The sequence below is a fragment of the Hermetia illucens genome, chromosome 1 (genome assembly GCF_905115235.1).
Source record: "Hermetia illucens chromosome 1, iHerIll2.2.curated.20191125, whole genome shotgun sequence".
NCBI lineage: Eukaryota > Metazoa > Arthropoda > Insecta > Diptera > Stratiomyidae > Hermetia > Hermetia illucens.
In genome coordinates, this window is record NC_051849.1 from 173544856 (window position 1) to 173564852 (window position 19997).

At 42.6% G+C, this 19997-nt stretch overlaps 1 protein-coding gene across 1 annotated transcript; it reads right to left on the reverse strand.

Annotated features, from left to right (window-relative positions):
- Nucleotides 1–1190: 1190 nt before the first annotated feature.
- On the reverse strand, nt 1191–14617 carry LOC119651361 (probable cytochrome P450 6a21). The gene is made up of 2 exons (XM_038054934.1): nt 13468–14617; nt 1191–1695 (listed from the first exon to the last, which is right to left on the reverse strand). Exons 1-2 carry the CDS (start codon nt 14567–14569, stop codon nt 1280–1282), a joined length of 1518 nt encoding a protein of 505 aa, XP_037910862.1. The 5' UTR covers nt 14570–14617; the 3' UTR covers nt 1191–1279.
- Nucleotides 14618–19997: the final 5380 nt, after the last annotated feature.

The following is a 19997-nucleotide window of genomic DNA, read 5'->3' on the forward strand; positions in this document are numbered from 1 at the left end:
TCTGTCCTGAGCCGCTTTCTTAAGGGCCTCTGCTGGTTGCAAGCCTTCCTTCAGATAATGTAGGTACTATTTAAAACCTGGGCTATTGAGGCCTGCCTTGACGTCTGATATACTGACCTCAGACATACCTTTGTTGGTTTTAGACCTCATGATCGGCCAATGTTGACATTGAGTTCACTGCTTGACGCCATAACTTCCCCCTTTCTGGGAGTAACGACCTAACTTTCAGTGGTTCGGAGATGTGCTTCAGCCTGTTGGGCCAATTCGTTGTTATTTTCTTCACCTTGTCTGTTTTAAAGTGCTCTTTCATTTGATTTCCACGAGTATGAGAGTTAGGAATTACGCTGTGCTATAATCTCCCGTAGCTCGGTAAAATCTTATTTACTCAGGCAGAGGCAACCAGATATCAACGAGTTCCGTTCGAATACAGTCAGTTAACCCGGACTACAAACTACCCAATGGGCATAGTTTGCATGCCACCCTGGCATGGGAAGGTGTTTTTCGAACTCCCAGTCCAGAAGCGTAGCGTTTTGTTTACATGTACAATGTACTCAAACAGAGTAAAGTCACTCGGCTTGGCGGTCTCCCCGCAGAAAGAGAGAGCTGGAACAGTGCGCGGAATTTAGATCTTCGTGGCACCTGCTCTTCATCGATTTCGAGAAAGCTTTCGATAGCGTGAATCTCGTGCTCTACGCATTCTGAAGAAACTAACAGCTATTATCAGGGCGACATATAACGTCGCAAAATATCACATACTGCCTCGAGGCGAAAGCTCAGAGGAATTTGGGTTCCAAAGTGGAGTTCGCGAGGGATGCATCCTGTCACCGATATTATTTCTTCTTGTTGTCGGTGAAGTTCTTCATGCTGCTTTGTCCAAAGGGCATGGAAGAAATTAGAGGACGATGATATCTTTCCTCAAACCTCTCGACTACGCTGATGACATCTCTGGCTCTGGATTTGGAAAGAGAAGCAAGTGGAGTTGGACTGAAGATCCTAGGACCTAACTGTATTGATGGGCATAGCATTAAAGACCTAGATCAATTTGTATATCTGGGAAGCAGGGTTTCTGCCGACGGCGGCACCGAACTAGATGTTGTCCGGCGCATTAATAGCGCTAGGTCCGCTTTCACTGCCTTGACTAAAATCTGCAAATGTAGTTATCTCAATACTAAGAGTGGTGGGTAACAATGGATTTTTTTATTTTTATTAATAAACAATCTTAAATATAAGTCGTCCTTTATCTTTTCAAATTATCGACAGATAGTGGCACTGCAATATTTTATATTTTTTCAATATCTAAGTACATCCCGCCTTCTGGTGAAAGTAAGAAGCTTTTCGATGTGAAAAGTAGCGGAAAAGGTGACTTGGGTGATAGACTAATTCGATAGTTCTTCAGTAGCATTATAAGTCCAATCCGGGATTGCATCTTTCCAAACCGCAGACCGATACAATTTCTTGGTCCATCACCGAAACTTAAAAATGCAACAGAATGTCTTGATTTCACATTTTCGGGTGAAAACCGATCGGGATCGAATTTCTCGGGATCAGGGTAAATTTCTGGATCGTGATGAATCGCATAAACTGGAATTTGAACTGGTATTCCTTTTTCGATAGTGACGTTCGTACCACGTACACGATAGTCCTTAACGCATTTACGGAAGTTCACTGGTACAATTGGATATTTGCGCAAAGTTTCTGAAAAGAAAAGAAAAATGGAAGATAGATGAGTAATGTTATTAGTGAATTTAGCAGCTTACAAATACTGCATATAAATTTATTTTATACATAGCTAAATAGTATGTGATTAACACCCATTCAATGACTTTCTTTTTCTTCTTCTTTAGCCTTTGTTCCATTCGGTAGAGTCGAATGCAGTCGATAGGTTCTCCGCTTAGCATCAAATATATCAAGGCATCATTACTTTATAATATTATTTTGGTTTAAGCATAGGCAACGGTGTGTAGGACGTGCCGTTGATTTAATAGACAGCTGGTGCCTTAGACATGGTCTGTCAGTTAATCCAAATAAAACCACAATGGTTTTATTCACAAAAAGGAGAAAACTGGATGGACTTTGTCTCCCAGAGATGAGGGGTACTACTCTTCAACTCTCCGAAGAAGTGAAATATCTGGGAGTTACTCTAGATAAAAAACTTCTTTGGAACAAACATGTAGAGGTAAAGATGAAACGAGCTCTCACAGCTTATGGGCTGTGCAGACGGACCTTTGCCTCAACATGGGGAAATAGGCCTCATGTGGTAATGTGGATATACGTTGCCATCATTAGGCCAATGTTCGTATATGCATCTGTAGTGTGGTGGGTTAAGGTTTTCACCGTAAACTAGCCGCACTGCAAAGAACTGTTTGTTTGGGTATCAATGGTGCCATGAGCACGACATCCGGTGCAGCTCTGAATGCACTACTCAATTTGCAGCCCCTGGATATATTTATTCAAAGCGCTGCAATGAGAGCAGCTCATAGGCTGATTCGATTAGATCTATGGGAAAACAACGGATGTGGGGGGCACAGAGCATTGGCAGAGTTACTGGGAGGACTGAATCCAGTTCTTACAATGCCTTCCGATTCTCGTGTCCCCATACATCTGTTTGGTAGAAGATATGAAGTTACCCTGAAGCGTAGAGAGGACTGGGAAGACCCAGAGGAATGCGTGCCGGGATATACGGAAGTAATCTACACCGATGGCTCAAAAACAGAAGAGGGTTCTGGAGCCGGAGTCTACCTCTCGAATAAAAACGAGAAGTGGGCTTTTCCTTTGGGACAATATGCAACGGTTTTTCAAGCCGAAGTTTATGCGATCCTAAGGGTGGCAAACTGGATGATTGACGAGCGGTTGAAGGGCAGGCGCATCGCAATCTGCAGTGACAGTCAAGCTGCACTGAGGGTATTTAGCAGTCCTTTGATCACCTCGAAAATCGTTCAGGAATGCAGAAACCGTTTGAACTCTATGTCTAGATTCAATACGGTGGAACTACTCTGGGTACCTGGTCACTGTGGCATATAGAGAAATGAAATCTCGGACGCTTTAGCGAAAGAGGGGTCAATCTCCCCTATGCCGGGACCGGAGCCAGCAATTGGGGTATCAGTAGCATACTATTATTATTTGATTAATGCCTTTTTGTATATTTTTTTTATGAAGTACTTAAATTATGTTAACATGGACTTCAACTAAGTTTCCTTTTATTGAAGGACTTCCTCTTCCTCTCCCCACTTTTAGCCCATGAAACTCACACTAACAAGAACAAACATACTCCATTTATATGGACCAAGGATGCTTAGGCAGCGTGAGAACCACAAAGGTCGTGCGTGCCTTGTGATTGAGAATGTGGTACGTCGTGGTTCTTCCCCTCGTTCGCGAGTTCTCGTCTCGCCGGCTCTCCAGTTTTACGGCGCCACGCGCGGGGTCGAGCTATTATTTTTAAGGCTTTTGTTGTGCGTCTATCTCGATAAGTATTATACTTTCCGAAGCATATGTTAGTTTTGGCATTAGTAGCAAAGGGGGTACGAAAGGGGTCAATTGTCAGAAACGATTACGAAATCTGCTCAAACAAAGTCAATAATAGCATATTACAACTCCGCCACAGCCGGTCCCAAACTCGGTTCTTAAAGGAGGTTCGCTTCATTCTGTACACCACCGCAGCGTCTAAGGGGGTAGATGAGGAAAGTGCTGAAACTTTGAAGTCTTGCAGACTACTCAATGAGGAAGCTATCACCACACCTGGCAGTTAGGTGTAAAATGAAAATCCAAACAAGTCGTCTGATATTCTGAGTAATCTTCGAGCTAAAGTCGATTTGGGCAATCAACAAGTTGTCTCTAATAACACCATACTTCCTTTAAATTCCAAACCAAATTTCATGTCCAACAAATATGTTATTCCACCAGAAACAAAGACAATTGTAAAACTTCCTGTGGATGTGAAAGACGGAGATATTTACATTAAACCTATCAAAATATCGCCTGACTTGGTAATCTCCAAAGGAATTTACACTATCGTTAAATGGTATGCACCCGTTGCAGTCTCAAAAGGAACAAGTCCTCTTACTTGAACATACCTTGATGGCAGAAAATCTTTTAAAACGTTATGAACAAATAAATAACAGAAATGTTTGTTATGGGAATAAGGAATCTTCATTGACTTCACACGAAGATACCATTAACCTACTCCGAGTGTCCTACTTGAACAACGAAGAACAGAAGGAACTCGTTAAAATCTGCATTTTCCTTCGAGAAGGACAGGATTTGACCTTCATCAATAAAGTGTAAAACTGCGAACTCTTGCTCGCGACCGAGAGAAGAATTCTCCTAAGAATCCCTACATGAGCATGGAGCCTACATAACGACGAAATCTATGAGTGATACCACGACCGTCTGATTGTGGAAAAAATCCGGCTCAACAGATTGCGGTGGGTGAGTCACTTAATCCGTATGGATGAGGATGATCCAGCCGGGAAAATCTATAAGGGCGATATCTATGGTAGAAAAAGAAGACGTGGCAGACCCTGCGTGAGATGGAGCGATAACGTAGGTCAGGACGCCAGACAGCTTTTAGGGATATCAAATTGGTGGTCCTCGGCGCAAAACCGGGGTGTCTGGAGTTACTTATTAAGAATACTGGTTGTTGTGCCATTGATGATGATGATTAAAGTGAAGCATCAAATCAGAACTTCCGACGAGATACCTATATATACTAAATCATATAGATATCCTTTCATTCATAAGGATGATGTTATCAGACAAATCTCTGATATGTTAAATCAGACCATAATTCGGCCTAGTTACTCGCCATTGAGCTATCCAGTGTGGAAAGTCCCTAAGAAAGCTGATGCGAGTGGTAAGCAAAAGTGAAGATTGGTGATCGACTGTAGGAAGTTGAATGAAAGGCTATGGGCGGTAGATATCCCCTCCCAAATATTAATGATATCCTAGACAAACTGGGAAAATCTATGTATTGTTCGACATTAGATCTAGCCCGTGAATTCCATCAAATAGAGATGGATCAACGCGATCTTCCTAAAATTGCCTTCACTGTTGAGGGAGGTTACTACGAGTATGTGCGCATGCCATTTGGCCTAAAAAATGCAGCCTCAAATTTTCAGAGAGTTATGGATAATGCGCTAAGATATAATATCTATAAGGCACAGTTTGCCTCGTCTACTTGGACGACATTATAATGTGGCGCAGCAGGATTCGCGGCATTCGAAATTTATTTCGAATGTTGCGAATACGAGCGGATAAATCGCGCACGGAACTCTCCACGTTTTTTTAGAACTCGCCACGGGAGTGGAGAGCTAGCGGTGAGAATGTGCCGTTGGTTGGCGGCAGAAGGACCGCATGGAGACGAACCGGTCTCTTTTGCCTCCAACTGTGACTGCGAACAGTACAAAAGTCGCACGACGTCTCCTTACAGAAAGATTTGAATTGAAGTTAAAGTAGTATTTAAAATTGCAATAATTTACTAAAATAAATTGTACAACAAATATTAAGTGGAAAATTAATAGGTAAACACCTAAAATAATATTTTCGAATTCAGTATAGGAGCACATGAAAACCTCAAAGTCCAGCTCGATAAGTCAAAATTTGTTAAAAAGGAAATAGCTTTCCTCGGGCATTTGGTCACAACTGAAGGTATTAAACTGAATCCGAACAAAATTCAGGCAATCATAGACTCCCTATTCCAAAAATCATAAAGGAGTTAAAATCTTTCCTCGGTAAACTCGGTTATTATCGTAAGTTCATTCGAGACTTTGCGAAACCAACCAAACCACTCACTGAATGTTTAAAAAAAGGCCGACACATTGATCTAAACGATCGTTACTTAAAAGCTTTCAACTCTTCTAAAGACATCCTCATGAACGACCCCCATCTCCAACACCCAGACTTCAGTAAACCTTTCGTCCTTACGACAGATGCGAGTAACTTCGCAATTGGTGCTCTATTATCACAGAGCCCGATCGGCAGTTATAAACCAATTCGGTATGCTAGTAGAACATTGACCGAAATTGAGATCAATTATTCTATAATTAAAAGAGCTCTTGGTCATCCTTTGGGCCACTAAATATTTCCGGCCATATCTTTTTGGCAGAAGGTTTAAAATCGTGACAGACCACATGTTACTCATGTGGATGATTATCTCAAAAGATCCAAATTGGAGATTAATATGTTGGAGGCTTAAATTGGAGGAATATGACTATCAATTACATTACAAATAAGGTTTTGTTTCACACAAAACCTCAAAAAGGCAGTCGTAATGCTGATACACTAAGCCAGATAAAAGTCACCAAAGGAAGTCACAACGGCAATAAATTAACGTCAATGACAGAGTTGGGCATCCTCAAAGAGTACTACAGGTACCATGTGCACATTCAGCTGAGGAAAATCTTAATCTTCCAAACGTCCGCTAAACGAATTTTGTCTTCAATTAGCACTCGAAAAAACTGATAGAAAACCTCAAACGACCATGAAAATGCCAATCAGAAACAGACAGTCACGCATAATTCGAATGCAGGAATTTACAGAATTGAAGTTTTGCAGAAATTTATCACTACTCACAAGTTAATCGCTGTCTATAGCACAGACGAAATTTTCAGAGGTGTGCAGGACATTGACACAAATCACTTCTTTCAATCTAATAATTTCAAAATTGTAAGATGTACAGAAATCCTAAAAGATAAACTGAAAACGATGAACAGGATGCTCGGATAAATGACTGCATCAAATGCAACCATCGAGGTATAAACGAGACCCTTGCTTATCTTAAGAGAGAATATTGCTTTCTCGTCATGAAGAACAAAATTACCCAAATTATTAACAAATCCAGACGCTGAAATACGACAAAAATCCTCAAAAACCAAAATATCAGAACCCGGAATCTCTAACAAAACCTCTAGACATTATCCACACGGACAGTTACACAATCAATAAACAATAGATATAAACTATCAATGATAAATTCTCAAAATTTGCGGCAGCCTACACCCTTATAATTCGAAATAGCTGAAATATTATTAAATCACTCAAACATTTCATTAGTCTCCATGGTATCCCTCAAAATATTGTTGCCATGGTAACTGATCAGGGCACTGAGTTTACATCTTCCATCTTTAAAGTGTTTTGTAAACAATACGTATTAAATCATTACATAGTTTCATATCAATAAACAAGCAGTAATGGGCCTGTGGAAAGACTAAATTCGATAACTACCGAGACTTACAGAATAGTACCTGACAAATACCGAGATAAGGATCCAGAGGATATTTTAAATGAAGTGATAATTACCTATAATAATGCTATCCATTCAGGTTTAAAATTCACCCCCTTCGAATTATTCTACCGTAGGCGTTACAAGTTTGATAAGGACATACAACATCATCGTCAAAGGGTAGTATAGCTCCCAGGGCGAAACGTGGATTGGTACCACGATGGAGCATAAAACCTGGGAAATGCCTGCTGAACCAACACCAACAGTTCTACTACCAAACCCTATCTCCACCTCCACGTGGTGACCGCTGGAAGCTCTTTCTTAACGAAAAGCTGCGGACGGAGAAGAATGAAGGCGAGTCTCCCGCGCCTAAAAACGGGACAAATTGTACCAACTGGTCCTCCAGGTTGGGGGTCGGGTAGGATTGACAACCCTACACGGAAAACAACTTGTTACGAAGCCAGAAGAGGAGCTTCGGACAGGCCGGACTTTAAAACGACGGACCCGGCAACGACAACGGATCAACGATTTATGCATTTTCTCATGGAACGTGCGCTCCCTGTACAGAGATGAAGCTGATGACCAGCTAGCCGATACCCTGTCCCAATATAGGGCTGATATAACAGCGTTACAAGAGATGCAATGGACAGGGACTGGTTTCCTGGAGAAGAGCCACAACACCATATATTACAGCGGTCATCCAGTAAACCATGTGCTCGGAGTAGGTCTTAGTCAGCCAAAAAATGAAACATGCTATTATCGGCTTTGAAAACATTAGCGAACGGCTATGCACTCTGCACTTGCGAGACAAGTTTAGAAATATAAGCCTCATAAACGTTCACGCCCCTACAGAGGAGACTGCAGAGTCGTAGAAGGATACCTTCTACGAGGCTGTAGAACGAACCCTCGAAGCCTGTCCCAGATATGATATCAAAATCATACTTGGGGATTTTAACAGCCAAGTAGGGAAGGAGCCCGTATTCAGGCGATACGTTGACTCCCATAGCTTACACGAACAAACAAATGATAACGGACGGACGGATAGCAGGGTCACACGAAATGATTGTTGGAAGTACCTGGTTTGCGCGGAAAGTAGTCCACAAACATACGTGGGCCTCTCCAGACGGGGCCACTTTCAACCAAATTGACCACGTGTTGATCGAATGCCGCCACCTCTCAGCCTTGATGAATGTCAGAAAATATAGGAGGGCCAATATAGACTCGGATCACTATCTCGTTGGCATAGTGCTCCGAGCTCAAATAACAATACCACCTAGAATGCCCTCTGACAATCAGGTGAGAGTGAACACTGAAACCATCCACAACACAACCCTCCGCTACACTTATAAGAGGGAAATGGATGCCCCAATAACCGCAGTCAACAGAGGACCTGGAGATGAAGCACCAACAAATGATCTCAATCACCTGAAGAACGTTATCATGGATACGGTCACAAGCATACTTGGCCCCAACCGCAAAAGGAGTCGGAACGGCTGGTTTGACGATGAATTTAAGCTAGCAATGGAACGGATGAATGCCGCATACTGAGTAATGTTGAGAACACAGGCACGCGCGGAGTCTCATCACGAACTCCGTCGAGCGGAGAAGCGACTTCACAGACGGAAAAAGGAAGCCTGGGAGAGCCAACAAGTCTGTGAACTAGAAAAGTACACGGAGCAACCGCACCAGGCGCGGAAGTTTTACCAACAAGTCAGCAGGATGAAGCCTTATACACCTCGATGCTCATCCTGCCGAGGCAAAGGGGGAAATCTGATTTCCGACAGAATGGGCATATTGGAGCGATGGGTTGAGTACTTTGATGGACTACTGAACAACCAGAACATCGGTGCGTTGGAGGTCCTGCCAACTGAAGACGACGGACAAATACTGCCACCACCAAGTTTAGGAGAAACAGTCCGTGCATTTCATCGGCTAGAAAATCATAAGTCGCCAGGAGCCGATGGAATTACAGCCGAATTGGTTAAATATGGATGCGACCAGTTACACCAAGTGGTTCATCAACTTGTGCTCAAGGTCTGGGACAGCGAATCAATGCCTGACGATTGGCAACGATGCATTATCTGTCTCATACATAAAAAGGGAGATATCACACAGTGCAGCAATTATAGAGGTATCACGTTGCTGAGTACCATCTATAAGATATTCTCCACCATCTTGCTAGGCCGGATAGCCCCATACACCCAGAACATAATTGGCGCATACCAAGGAGGCTTCACTCCAGGCAAATCACCAACAGATCAGATTTTCTCTGTGCGGCAAGCGATGGAAAACTGTTAGAATATGGACAACAGTTGCACCATTTGTTCATCGACTTGAAAGTCGCCTATGATAGCATAACCAGGGTAAAACTGTACACGGCCATGAGAGAATTCGGTATCCCGACGAAATTAATAAGACTGACTAGACTGACCCTGACCAATGTGCGAGGCCAGATAAAAGCAGCAGGATCACTCTCAAGACCATTCGACATCAACAACGGTCTACGACAAGGGGATGCCCTATCATGCGTCCTCTTTAACCTGGCCCTCGAGAAAGTGATCCGTGATGCTGAGGTAAATGCGAGTGTTACGATCCTCTTCAAGTCCACCCAACTACTGGCCTATGCTGACTAAATCGACATCACGGGAAGAACCACCCGCGACGTACAAACTGCCTTCATCCAGATCGAGCAGGCGGTAATGGGTGCGAGATCTTGGGCTGCACATCAATGAAGGCAAGACAAAATATATGGTGGCAACGTCAGGACCGAAGACGAATCAACCAACAACATCAAACCGCACTGGTCAAACACGAAGAAGAATAAGGATAGGAGAATACAACTTTGAAACCCTTGAAAATTTCTCCTATCTAGGGTCGCAAATCACAACCGATAACAACTACGATGATGAGATCCGCGCACGGTTGTTGTCAGCCAACAGAGCCTATTTCAGCTTACAAAGACTGTTCCGCTCGAAACGTCTTACCATAGGGTCAAAGCTCTTACTGTACAAGACTATGATCATGCCAGTCCTCCTGTATTCCTCGGAAACTTGGGTTCTTAGCAAGAAAAATTGCGAACACTTGACCGCGTTCGAGAGAAGAATCCTCCGAAGAATTTTTGGGCCCCTACATGAGGATGGACGATTGCGTAGCTTACAAAATGACGAAATCTATGAGCGATATCTTGACCGTCCGGTTGTGGATAAAATCCGGCTCAATAGGCTACAGTGGGCGGATCACTTAATCCGTATGGATGAGGATGATCCCATCCGGAAAGTCTATAAGGGCAATATTTGTGGTAGAAAAAGAAGACGAGGCAGACCCTGCGATGGCGTATGTCAGGACGCCAGACAGCTTTTAGGGATATCGAATTGGTGGACCTCGGCGCAAAACCGGGATGTCTGGAGTTCCTTATTAAGGCAGGCATAGACCGGATACCGGTTGTTGTGCCGTTGATGGTGATGATGATGATGAGTAGGTCTTTGCCAACTATTTTGACATAGTATTAAATAATTGAATAATTCATAAAAAAACTATGCCACCCACAATAGGAGAGAGCATCTACCAGTCCGCAGTTATAGCCTTTTTGTAATTGAATTTAATCAGACGAAAATGCCACTGAGAGCACCGGTGGTGGCATCTGTCAGTCAGCGTCGGTTACGCTTCGTGAAGAATCAACGCCAAACTGAGGGGGAGGAGTTACGGCATCATCCACCTAACACTTATATATGATACAGGAAGACACATGCACGACATATCCTCTTTCATTCTAGAGTTTCCATTTTTCTGCAAATCTAAATTTGCTTACACATATTACTCGCATAATAGTTTGCTTAGCTATACATATTAAATGCCCCACGAATTTTGCGGATGTCACCAAAGAGCAAATTCGACGAGCTATAAACAGCTTCAGGAACTGGAGAGGTCCTGGTCTGGATCGGGTACAGAATTTATGCTATAAGAAATTTACCAGTATACACAGTCGATTGGCACATGGAATAAATCAAGTCACTAGTTGACTGGAGGAATTACCACTGTTCCTCACTGCGAAAATTAAGTATCTTATCTCTAAAGGACACGGTGCAGGACCCTGTCCAAAAAGGACCGATTACTTACTTACCAACCCTTTACAAATTCATAACGTTCATTATTACCTGCACCTCGAGACCAAAAACATTCTGTCCGAGGAGGAGAAGGACTGTCGAGTTTGGTCAAGGAGTTGCAAAGAATAACTCATTATCGATTCGGTAATTGTAAAACTAGCAACAGGAGCCCAAAGAAATCCCTTTAGTTGCTAAAATATATCGAATACGCAAAGCTATAGACAGCGTCCCGCACACCTAATCGATGCCCTACGTCTGTATCGCATTAATACATACCACCTTATCAGTGCGTTGATCTGAGGACACCAATACCTCAAAGTCCATCCATATTCGAAGGCGCATCTTCCAGGTGGATTCCTTGAGTCCTCTTTTATTTTGGATGACACTGAACCCTCTTTCATGACTACTGAATGATGCTAAAGGGCATTGTTCCGTAATCAAATATGGCCTACGTGCTAATTACCAGCTGACACTCTTAATGTACTTAGACGACATCAAGCTGCATGCTGGTACTGACGACCAACTCAGAAGTCTGTTACAAATTGTAGACATGTACAGCCGTGATATATGGATGGAATTTGGATTAGACGATTGTCGAATCCAAGCTATCGCAAAGGTCATGACGAGCCGCATGCTGTACATAGTATTGGTGACCTCCATATGACTGAGACAGACTTCAACACGCACCCAGGAATTGCGGGGGGCACTTGCTCAAGTTGATGATTTGAAGGGTGGTCATCGGAGGCAGCGGGGACACAACATCACCGCCAAGTCGACTTGCTGCTCGTTTGTTTTTACAGCAGAGAACAGGCGAATTCCTTGCATTTCGCTGTTTGTAGGGCACATTGTCGGGGAAGATCGATCTCTCAATTATCTGACTGGAGTGAAGTCGGAACAAAAGCGGACGGATGAATGGCAGTCGAAAGCAAGGTAAACACGTGAATTGTCGAACAGATGGCTGCATTCTGGGGAGCTCTTTGCTGAGACAGAGGGATTTATGTGTGCCATCTGGGACGAGGCGGTCACTTCCCGAGCTTATAAAAAGCTCACAATGAAAGATCGAGTGGGGAGGGGCCAATGTAGAATGCGTGTTTCAGCGCTAAAGACGTTGGAGCATCTCATTTCCGGCTGCATTGTTACGTCGCCGGTTCAATATACGGACAGTCGTAATGTTGCATGTAACGTGATTCATCAAAGCCTTCTATAAAAGCATGGGATAATCACGAAAATATATCCGGTTTACCGATATGAGCCCCAGGCAGGACTTGATAGTTCTCCTTATAGCATGTATTGCGAGCGGCAAGTTATAATTGATCAGCATACACCACGCAACAAGCCTGACGTGCTCTTAGTTGACAAGACGGGTCGCTGCGCGTATACTATTGATGTTGGTATCCCCCATATCTGTTATGGGAATGGAAATACATGGAGAAGAAAGTGGACTATGAAGCACTGGTTCGGAAAATCAAAGAAATTAGGCTCCTCGAAAAAGTAGTTGTAGTTCCCATAATATTCCCAGTTATGGGTATTGTACCTAAATCTCCCACGACTTGCCATGATGTTCTGGAAATATCACACAGTCTGATTCAAACCATGCAGAAGTACTCCATTCTGCATACGTGGTCAATGTTGCGGAGATTCTCGTATTAATCTACCGCCGGCCACCACCACCAGAGCCCTTTTATCTTTTAAGAAGATAAGATCGTCTAAGCTTAAATACTTGCCACTTAGTACTAGTATGTGTTATGTGAAACCTGACATTTGCCGAGATTTTGGAAATTCGGAAAAACTACTATATTCCGAAAATTTATTGGAAACTCCCGTTAATTTCATCCTATGGTAGATCCATAATGAGTCTGGTTAGCACAAAGGCATGAAAACGTGAGTCTTCAGTGACTTCAGAGAAGTTTAGTATTTCCGAACGGCGTTTCATAGTGAATTTCGCCGTAATTTTTACGTTTCACGTATAGCTTTACCCTCTAGGTCGACTGTGACCACCCACAATGGTGCTTGGCTATGGCCAATCCAATGAAGTCATTACAAATTTCATTTTGTTTATCTTATATTTTACGTCGTTGAAGATGCTCATAAATAGCAATTGGATGAATATAGTTAGTAGTAATGACTTGCATTCATTTGTATACATACCCAAAATAGTTTGTTCCACATAATGCATTTCATTCATCGCTTCATAAGTCAGGTTTCCATTATACTTTTCCAATACGCGGTTTATTTCGGCTCTGCACTTGTCTTGTATGTCCTGATTGATAGCTAATTCGTAAAAGGTGAATGTCAAGGTTGACGACGAAGTTTCGAATCCACCAACGAAAAATACAAAAGCTTGAGCGGCCAGTTCTTCGAAAGTTAACTTTTGAATTATTTTTGAATCAAGACTCTCGTGATCTTCTCCGTCAATTGTTGCATGATTCTTCAGCTGAATCAAAAGATCCATAAAATCATTTCGCCGAATATTATTTTTTTCCCGATAATCTACTGTCTCCCGAACAATTCCCATAAAAAAATTGGTAACATCACTGTGCGTTCGTGATAGACGTAGCATTTTGGTGAACTTTGGAAACATATTCATTAAGCGAGTAACAAACAGGCCGTGAGTCGGTTGTTCGACATGTTTACGTCCATATTTACGGAATTCAGCGTCGGGATCCTTTAGGCTATTACACTCAATTCCAAAAGCGCAGGTACCAATGACATCGGTTGTGAAACGTGCCAAAAGATCTTTTATTTCTAGAGTATTTTGGGTCTTCAAAAGCTCAGCCAGCGTTTCATTAAACCGATCTGCAACTTCGAGTACTGTGGGGAACATCAACTTCATCCGTCCGGAGGTGAATGTTGGAGACAACTTCGTGCGTAATGTGCGCCACTTTGGACCGTCCAGCATGAATAAGTTTGAGGAGAGCGGGTCATCTCTCTCATTGTGACTGATTCCATGGTCAGCGAAATAGTTGAAATCACGAATTAGAATATCTTTGATGAATTCCAAGTCAGTAGCAATAACCGCTGGAGACGTAAGCATGTATGCTCCAACGAATGGGAAATTACTCCTTGATTTGTAGAACAGACCAATCATTTCCCGCCTATTCCTGGACATCTGAAGGTTTCCATAAGGTATCTTCGGCTCTAGGTAAGGAACTCCGCGGTCTTTCCAGTATGAGTACTTTTTTTTGAAAAATAGATAAGTGGCCGGAATAAGAAATATTATGAACCACAAAATGATAGTAAGAACTTCCATTTTCACTAATGACTTTTCACAGAGACGACTTGAACTAACTGAATAAAATCTGAGGCCAATCTCAATATATATATGTACAGATACAAATGGATTTCAAAAACGCCTATTTTTGCTCACCATGACTTGGCAAACGTTTTAAAGCTCATTTGCTGGAGTATAATCAAGAGCGTTTGCTTTGCGGTTGCGTTTTGAACGCGGTTGCGTTTTGAACACGGTTGCGTTTTGAACGCGGTTGTCACTTTGGGGAACATCAGATGATCGCTTTACAACCGCGCACCGGAAATGTTTTCGGTGGCGCCGTAATCAATTAAGTTGCTTGAATGTGTGCATTGCACAATAGAATTTTATCATGGTATCGTTAGAAAATCCAACTGATAAGGCAGTGTAGGAGCTGTGTACATGCTGCGAATATTAGTTAACTTTATTCCCAGAGTAAACGAAATATTTGTTTTCATGATCTTCTTCACATGTAAACATATACAGTCAACCAAATAAAAGTTAGACAATAAAATATTTCTCGACAGCTAGATACTTTTGAATAAATTGTTGAAGAGACGACACAATTTTTTTGTACGCTCTCCATCATTATACTGTGTCTGAAGTGGAGTGAGGCGTAGCCTCTGAGCACTCAGACCCTGGCGGTCCATTGTACTCGACTGTCAGATACCTTTATGCATCCCTGGATAAGATGTTATCTGCTGCAACTGGAAGAAACATACTCACATAACAAATATTCCATGGGTTCTGCTTCCTTATTACAAGAAATGCGCGCATCACCCATCGATGTAGAAGGCATCAGCATATCCAACCATGCATTCTTCTGTTTCATACCCGGTTTCCCTGGCATAGCCTTACACCTTTTACCAAGCAAATGTATGGTGATTACATACTCAAAAGACATTGCCAAAACTGGGTTCAGTTTCTGCAGTAACAGCCTCGGGCAGTATTGACAGATTATATTGCTTCTGTTGGGAGGCATCGATCAATAACCACTTCAGTACACAATAATTTAGCAGAGCACTTAATCAGAGTTTTACCGACAACATAATCTCAGCACTCTCTCGCAAATGTGTCGCTCCATTAGTAGCCCCAAACATTTAAGCGAGAATGATGTTAGGCTGATTCGCCAGAAATTCGATGGGTTTGATTAGACTTTCCCGGGCTTCCGTATGAAGACTATCTGAACGTAGAAATATTTTTCTTAGCAGTAGGCCTAGGTGCTGTATATTTTCCTTTAGCGTTGCTGGATTTGACATCCATGTCAGGTATTTTGCAGTGCACAAACAACAGAATAGTTGCTCTCGCGTTTTCATTGGTAACCACTGCTCTGAAAGCGTTCCAATTTTGCCATTCGGCACTTTCGCAATGTTGATAGTGGAAGAAGTTGAGTGTTCTTCTAATACACATTTAATCAGAGTGAAGAATCACCCCAACATAATGGCTAAGAAAATGTTGTCCGATCTGAACTGCAAGCGGCTGAAAAGAGTTACTCTCGTGGACCTCGGAAGGTATCCGCACTAACATAAGGTTAGCAATTTTAGCTTTTTGTAAAAACAGTTGAATTAACATTAATGACCGCTCTTTCAAAATTTGCTCTTTATCATTATCATCAATGGCGGAGCAACTGCAGACATCCCGGCTTTGAGGTTCACCAATTTGATAGCTCTAACATTTCAGGCAGGTTCTTCTTTTTCTACCATTTATTGACTTTCCAGGCTGGATCATCCTCATCCATACGGATTAAGTGACCCGCCCACCGCAACCTGTTGAGCCGGATTTTATCCACAGCCAAACGGTCGTGGTATGGCTCATAGACTTCCTCGTTATGTAGGCTACCGAATCGTTCATCCTCATGTATGGAGTCAAAACTCTTCGGAGGATTCTTCTCTCAAACGCGGCCAAGAGTTCGCAATTCTTCTTGCTAAGAAGAAGTCTCCGGGGAATACATGACGACTGGCAAGATCATTGTCTTGTACAGTAAAAGCTTTGACCTTATGGGGAGTGGAACAGTTTTTATAAGTTGAAATAGGCTCTGTTGGCTACCAACAACCATGTGCCGATTTCATCATCGTAGTTGTTATCGGTTGTGATTTTCGACCATAGATAATAGAAATTATCAACAGTCTCAAAGTCGCCTATCTCTATTCTTTCCGTTTAACGAGTGCGGTTTGATATTGTTGGCTGGTGGACTTTTGGTGCTGTCGTTGCCACCATTTATTTTGTCTTGCCTTCATTGATGTGCAGCCCAAGATCTCGCGCCGCCTTCTCGATCTGGATGGAGGCACTTTGTACTCCTCGGGTCGTTCACCCCACGATGTGGATATTATCAGCATAGGCCAATAGTTGGGTGGACTTGAAGAGGATCGTGCCCCTCGCATTGACCTCAGCGTTACGTCGGATCACTTTTCCTGGGTCAGGTTAAAGAGGACACATGATAGGGCATCCCCTTGCCTTAGACCATTGTTGATGTTAAATGACTTCGTGAATGATCCTGCTGCTTTCATCTGGTCTCGCATATTGGTCTCGGTCAGCCTATCCAGTCTTATCAACTTCGTTGGGATGTCGAATTCTCTTATGGCCGTGTACAGTTTTACCCTGGCTATGCTATCATAGGCGACTTTCAAGTCGACGAAAGGGTAGTGGAACTGATGTCCAGTTTTTCCATCACTTGCCGCAGAGGCAAACTCTGATCTGTTTATGATTCGCCTGGAGTGAAGCGTCTTTGGTGTTGATGACGTTCTGGGCGGGGGAGGTTTATCCGATAGGGAATGGTTGAGTGCATGAACCGCTTGGTGTAACTGTTTGCCTCTATATTGAGGCAATTTGACTGAAATTCCATCGGCTCTAGGCAAATTATGATTTTGAAGCCGATGAATTGCACGGACTGTTTCTTCTATACTTGGTAGTGGTAATATTTGCTGGTCGATTAATGAGCGCATTTTCCGTGGGACTTGGTACTTGGTAGCCACATCTCCCTCCTTCATATGCTCCCTAAATCAAGTGGTTACCAGTCTTTCCGTCTGTATATATATCTTGGGACAATCTGAGCAAGCGATTTTATAAATATCACCTCATGGACCGTTTTTCTGTTCTTTTCCTAGCAAGCCGAGATTTTAGCTGTTATATTCGACTTGATCTAACCAGTTGTATGTCGAACCTTCTGAGTATGCGTTGTAAATGCTATGACAGAGTTAAAAAGGTGACGCTTGATCTTTTTAGTGTCGAAAAAGTCGATTTTTCGCTGTACATTGTGGTGAGGTTACTCGGTTCTATCCTTCGTGCGTGCCTCTTCATCATTATATCTATTTTGGGGTTGTTGTACCTGTTCTTCCTTCCAGTGTCCATAATATAATGTTTCTTAATCTCAAAATCTCCCTCTGTGAGTGGAATTTTCAGAAGGCGGTGGATCATTGCGCCATAGGCAGGGATTTTATGTAGGTAATTATGAAACGAAGTGGCCGGGATTGTCCGTTGGGTGCTGGTGGATTTCTTGTAAATAGAAAAAGAAAGTTGACCATTATAACGATTGATTAATATATTCAAGAAAGGCAACTGGTTATTGACTTCAGTCTCGTGTGTGAAGGTGATTTTTGGGTACAGCGTGTTGATGTTATCCAACATATTGTTCACACTTGTTTCTGGAATTACAGCCAAAATGTCATGCACGTACTTCAATCATATATTTGATAGTGATCCATCCTCCTCCAGTGATGCCATAAGTATTTTACTTAGGAGTGGGAAGAGAGGGTTGCCTACCTGAGGTTGTTTTAAAATATTTTTTTTTCTGATTATGACATAATTTTCATTTATACTGAGGGAAGCCAACCTCGATTATTGTTTTGCCTTTTTCCTCCACCCAAACCGACCTAAACCGTAGAAGCCACTCTTCAAATTTCAATATTGCCTCTTTTAGAGGCTTGCTGGGAAATAAGGCTTCGATATCAAATGACACTAGGCGATCATGATCAGGTCAGCGCTATTCGATGTTGTTGGTTCACTCATTTTTGTTGCCTACGTTGGCATCCTGCCGTGCGGCCCAAGATCTCGCGCCACCTGCTCGATCTCGTTGAAGCTAGACTGTACATTTCAGGATATTCTGTCCATATCGTCAATATCGACAGCATAGGTCAGTAGTTAGACTTGAAGTGAATGGTGTCTCTGGCATTAACATCTTCATTGGCAATCAGTTTTGCAGGACCCTTGTCTTAGACCGTTTCTGATATTGAATAGTCTCGGAGGTCCTGCTGCTTTTGTTTAGCCGCGCACATTGGTCAGGGATAGCTTAGTCAGTTTTATCAATTTCGTCGGGATACAGAATTGTCTCATGGTCGTGTACAGTTTCACCCTTGCTATGCTATCATAGCATCCTTGATTTCGCCAGGAAATCGCAAGAATTCCTGCAGATGTTCAACGCGATGGTTGATATTCTGACTTCCATCAATGGATGTTAGTATCATTGAGTTAAACATCAGCTCCAGGTTGCCCTATAAGTACAAACCCGGTTTCCTCACTTCAACCTTTTCCGTACTGACCGTCAACATTCCAATCCTCGCTCCATCGGGGTGGTGCAGCCATCTTTATACCCGAGAAACTCCTGCTTTACTGATACTTTCCTCCGCTTACTGCTCCAAACCACTCGAATTTGCTTTCATTTCCTTCCTGACCAGTCCATCGATACCTACAACATCTAACGGATTCAATCCTTCAAACTCGGTACCTAATGGAAGAGGTGGAGACCTCAACGCCAGGCACCAGTTTTGATTTGATGCGCGAATGAATCAGTATGGGGAAGACTCCAACGTTTCCTAACAAACGCCCCTCCAGGCATAAACCTATCCCACTTTAGCCAAGCCTTATTCACCTTCCAGAATCAGTTTATCATTATTAGTAACATTACTGTTCATCTACATCCTAAAAGGATATATTTTCAGTGGCATCAGGCATCGGTGACAACGATACTGTAATCCTCGATATCAAATTTGCTGAAAGTGCCATCTAATTCTACCCCATCTTCCTACCTGAAAAGGCTAGTAAAATATTTCCAGCAAGTACACCATTGCACATTGCACATCCGAGACCAGGTTTTCGAAACCGAGGCTAGCTATTCATCCCATCTTTCAATAGCATGCGAACTACACAAAACCTTGTCACTTAGCCTGCCAATCGGCAGAATCGCTGGAAGATCATGCAACTCGTCAATTTGGTCACAGTGAACATGATCGTGACACCGATTATGATGTTAAAAAAAGAAGGTCCTGACAAAGTCCATAGCCTTAAATACATGTGGTCTAAGCATTTCTACATTTCACTCCTCAGTTATTAACCACTGCTTCCTCAACGCCCGTTTCCCCACTTATGGAAAGTGCACTCATGCAACTCCCATTTCAAAAAAATTAAACTCCTTTAATTCCGAAAGCAAACTCACAAT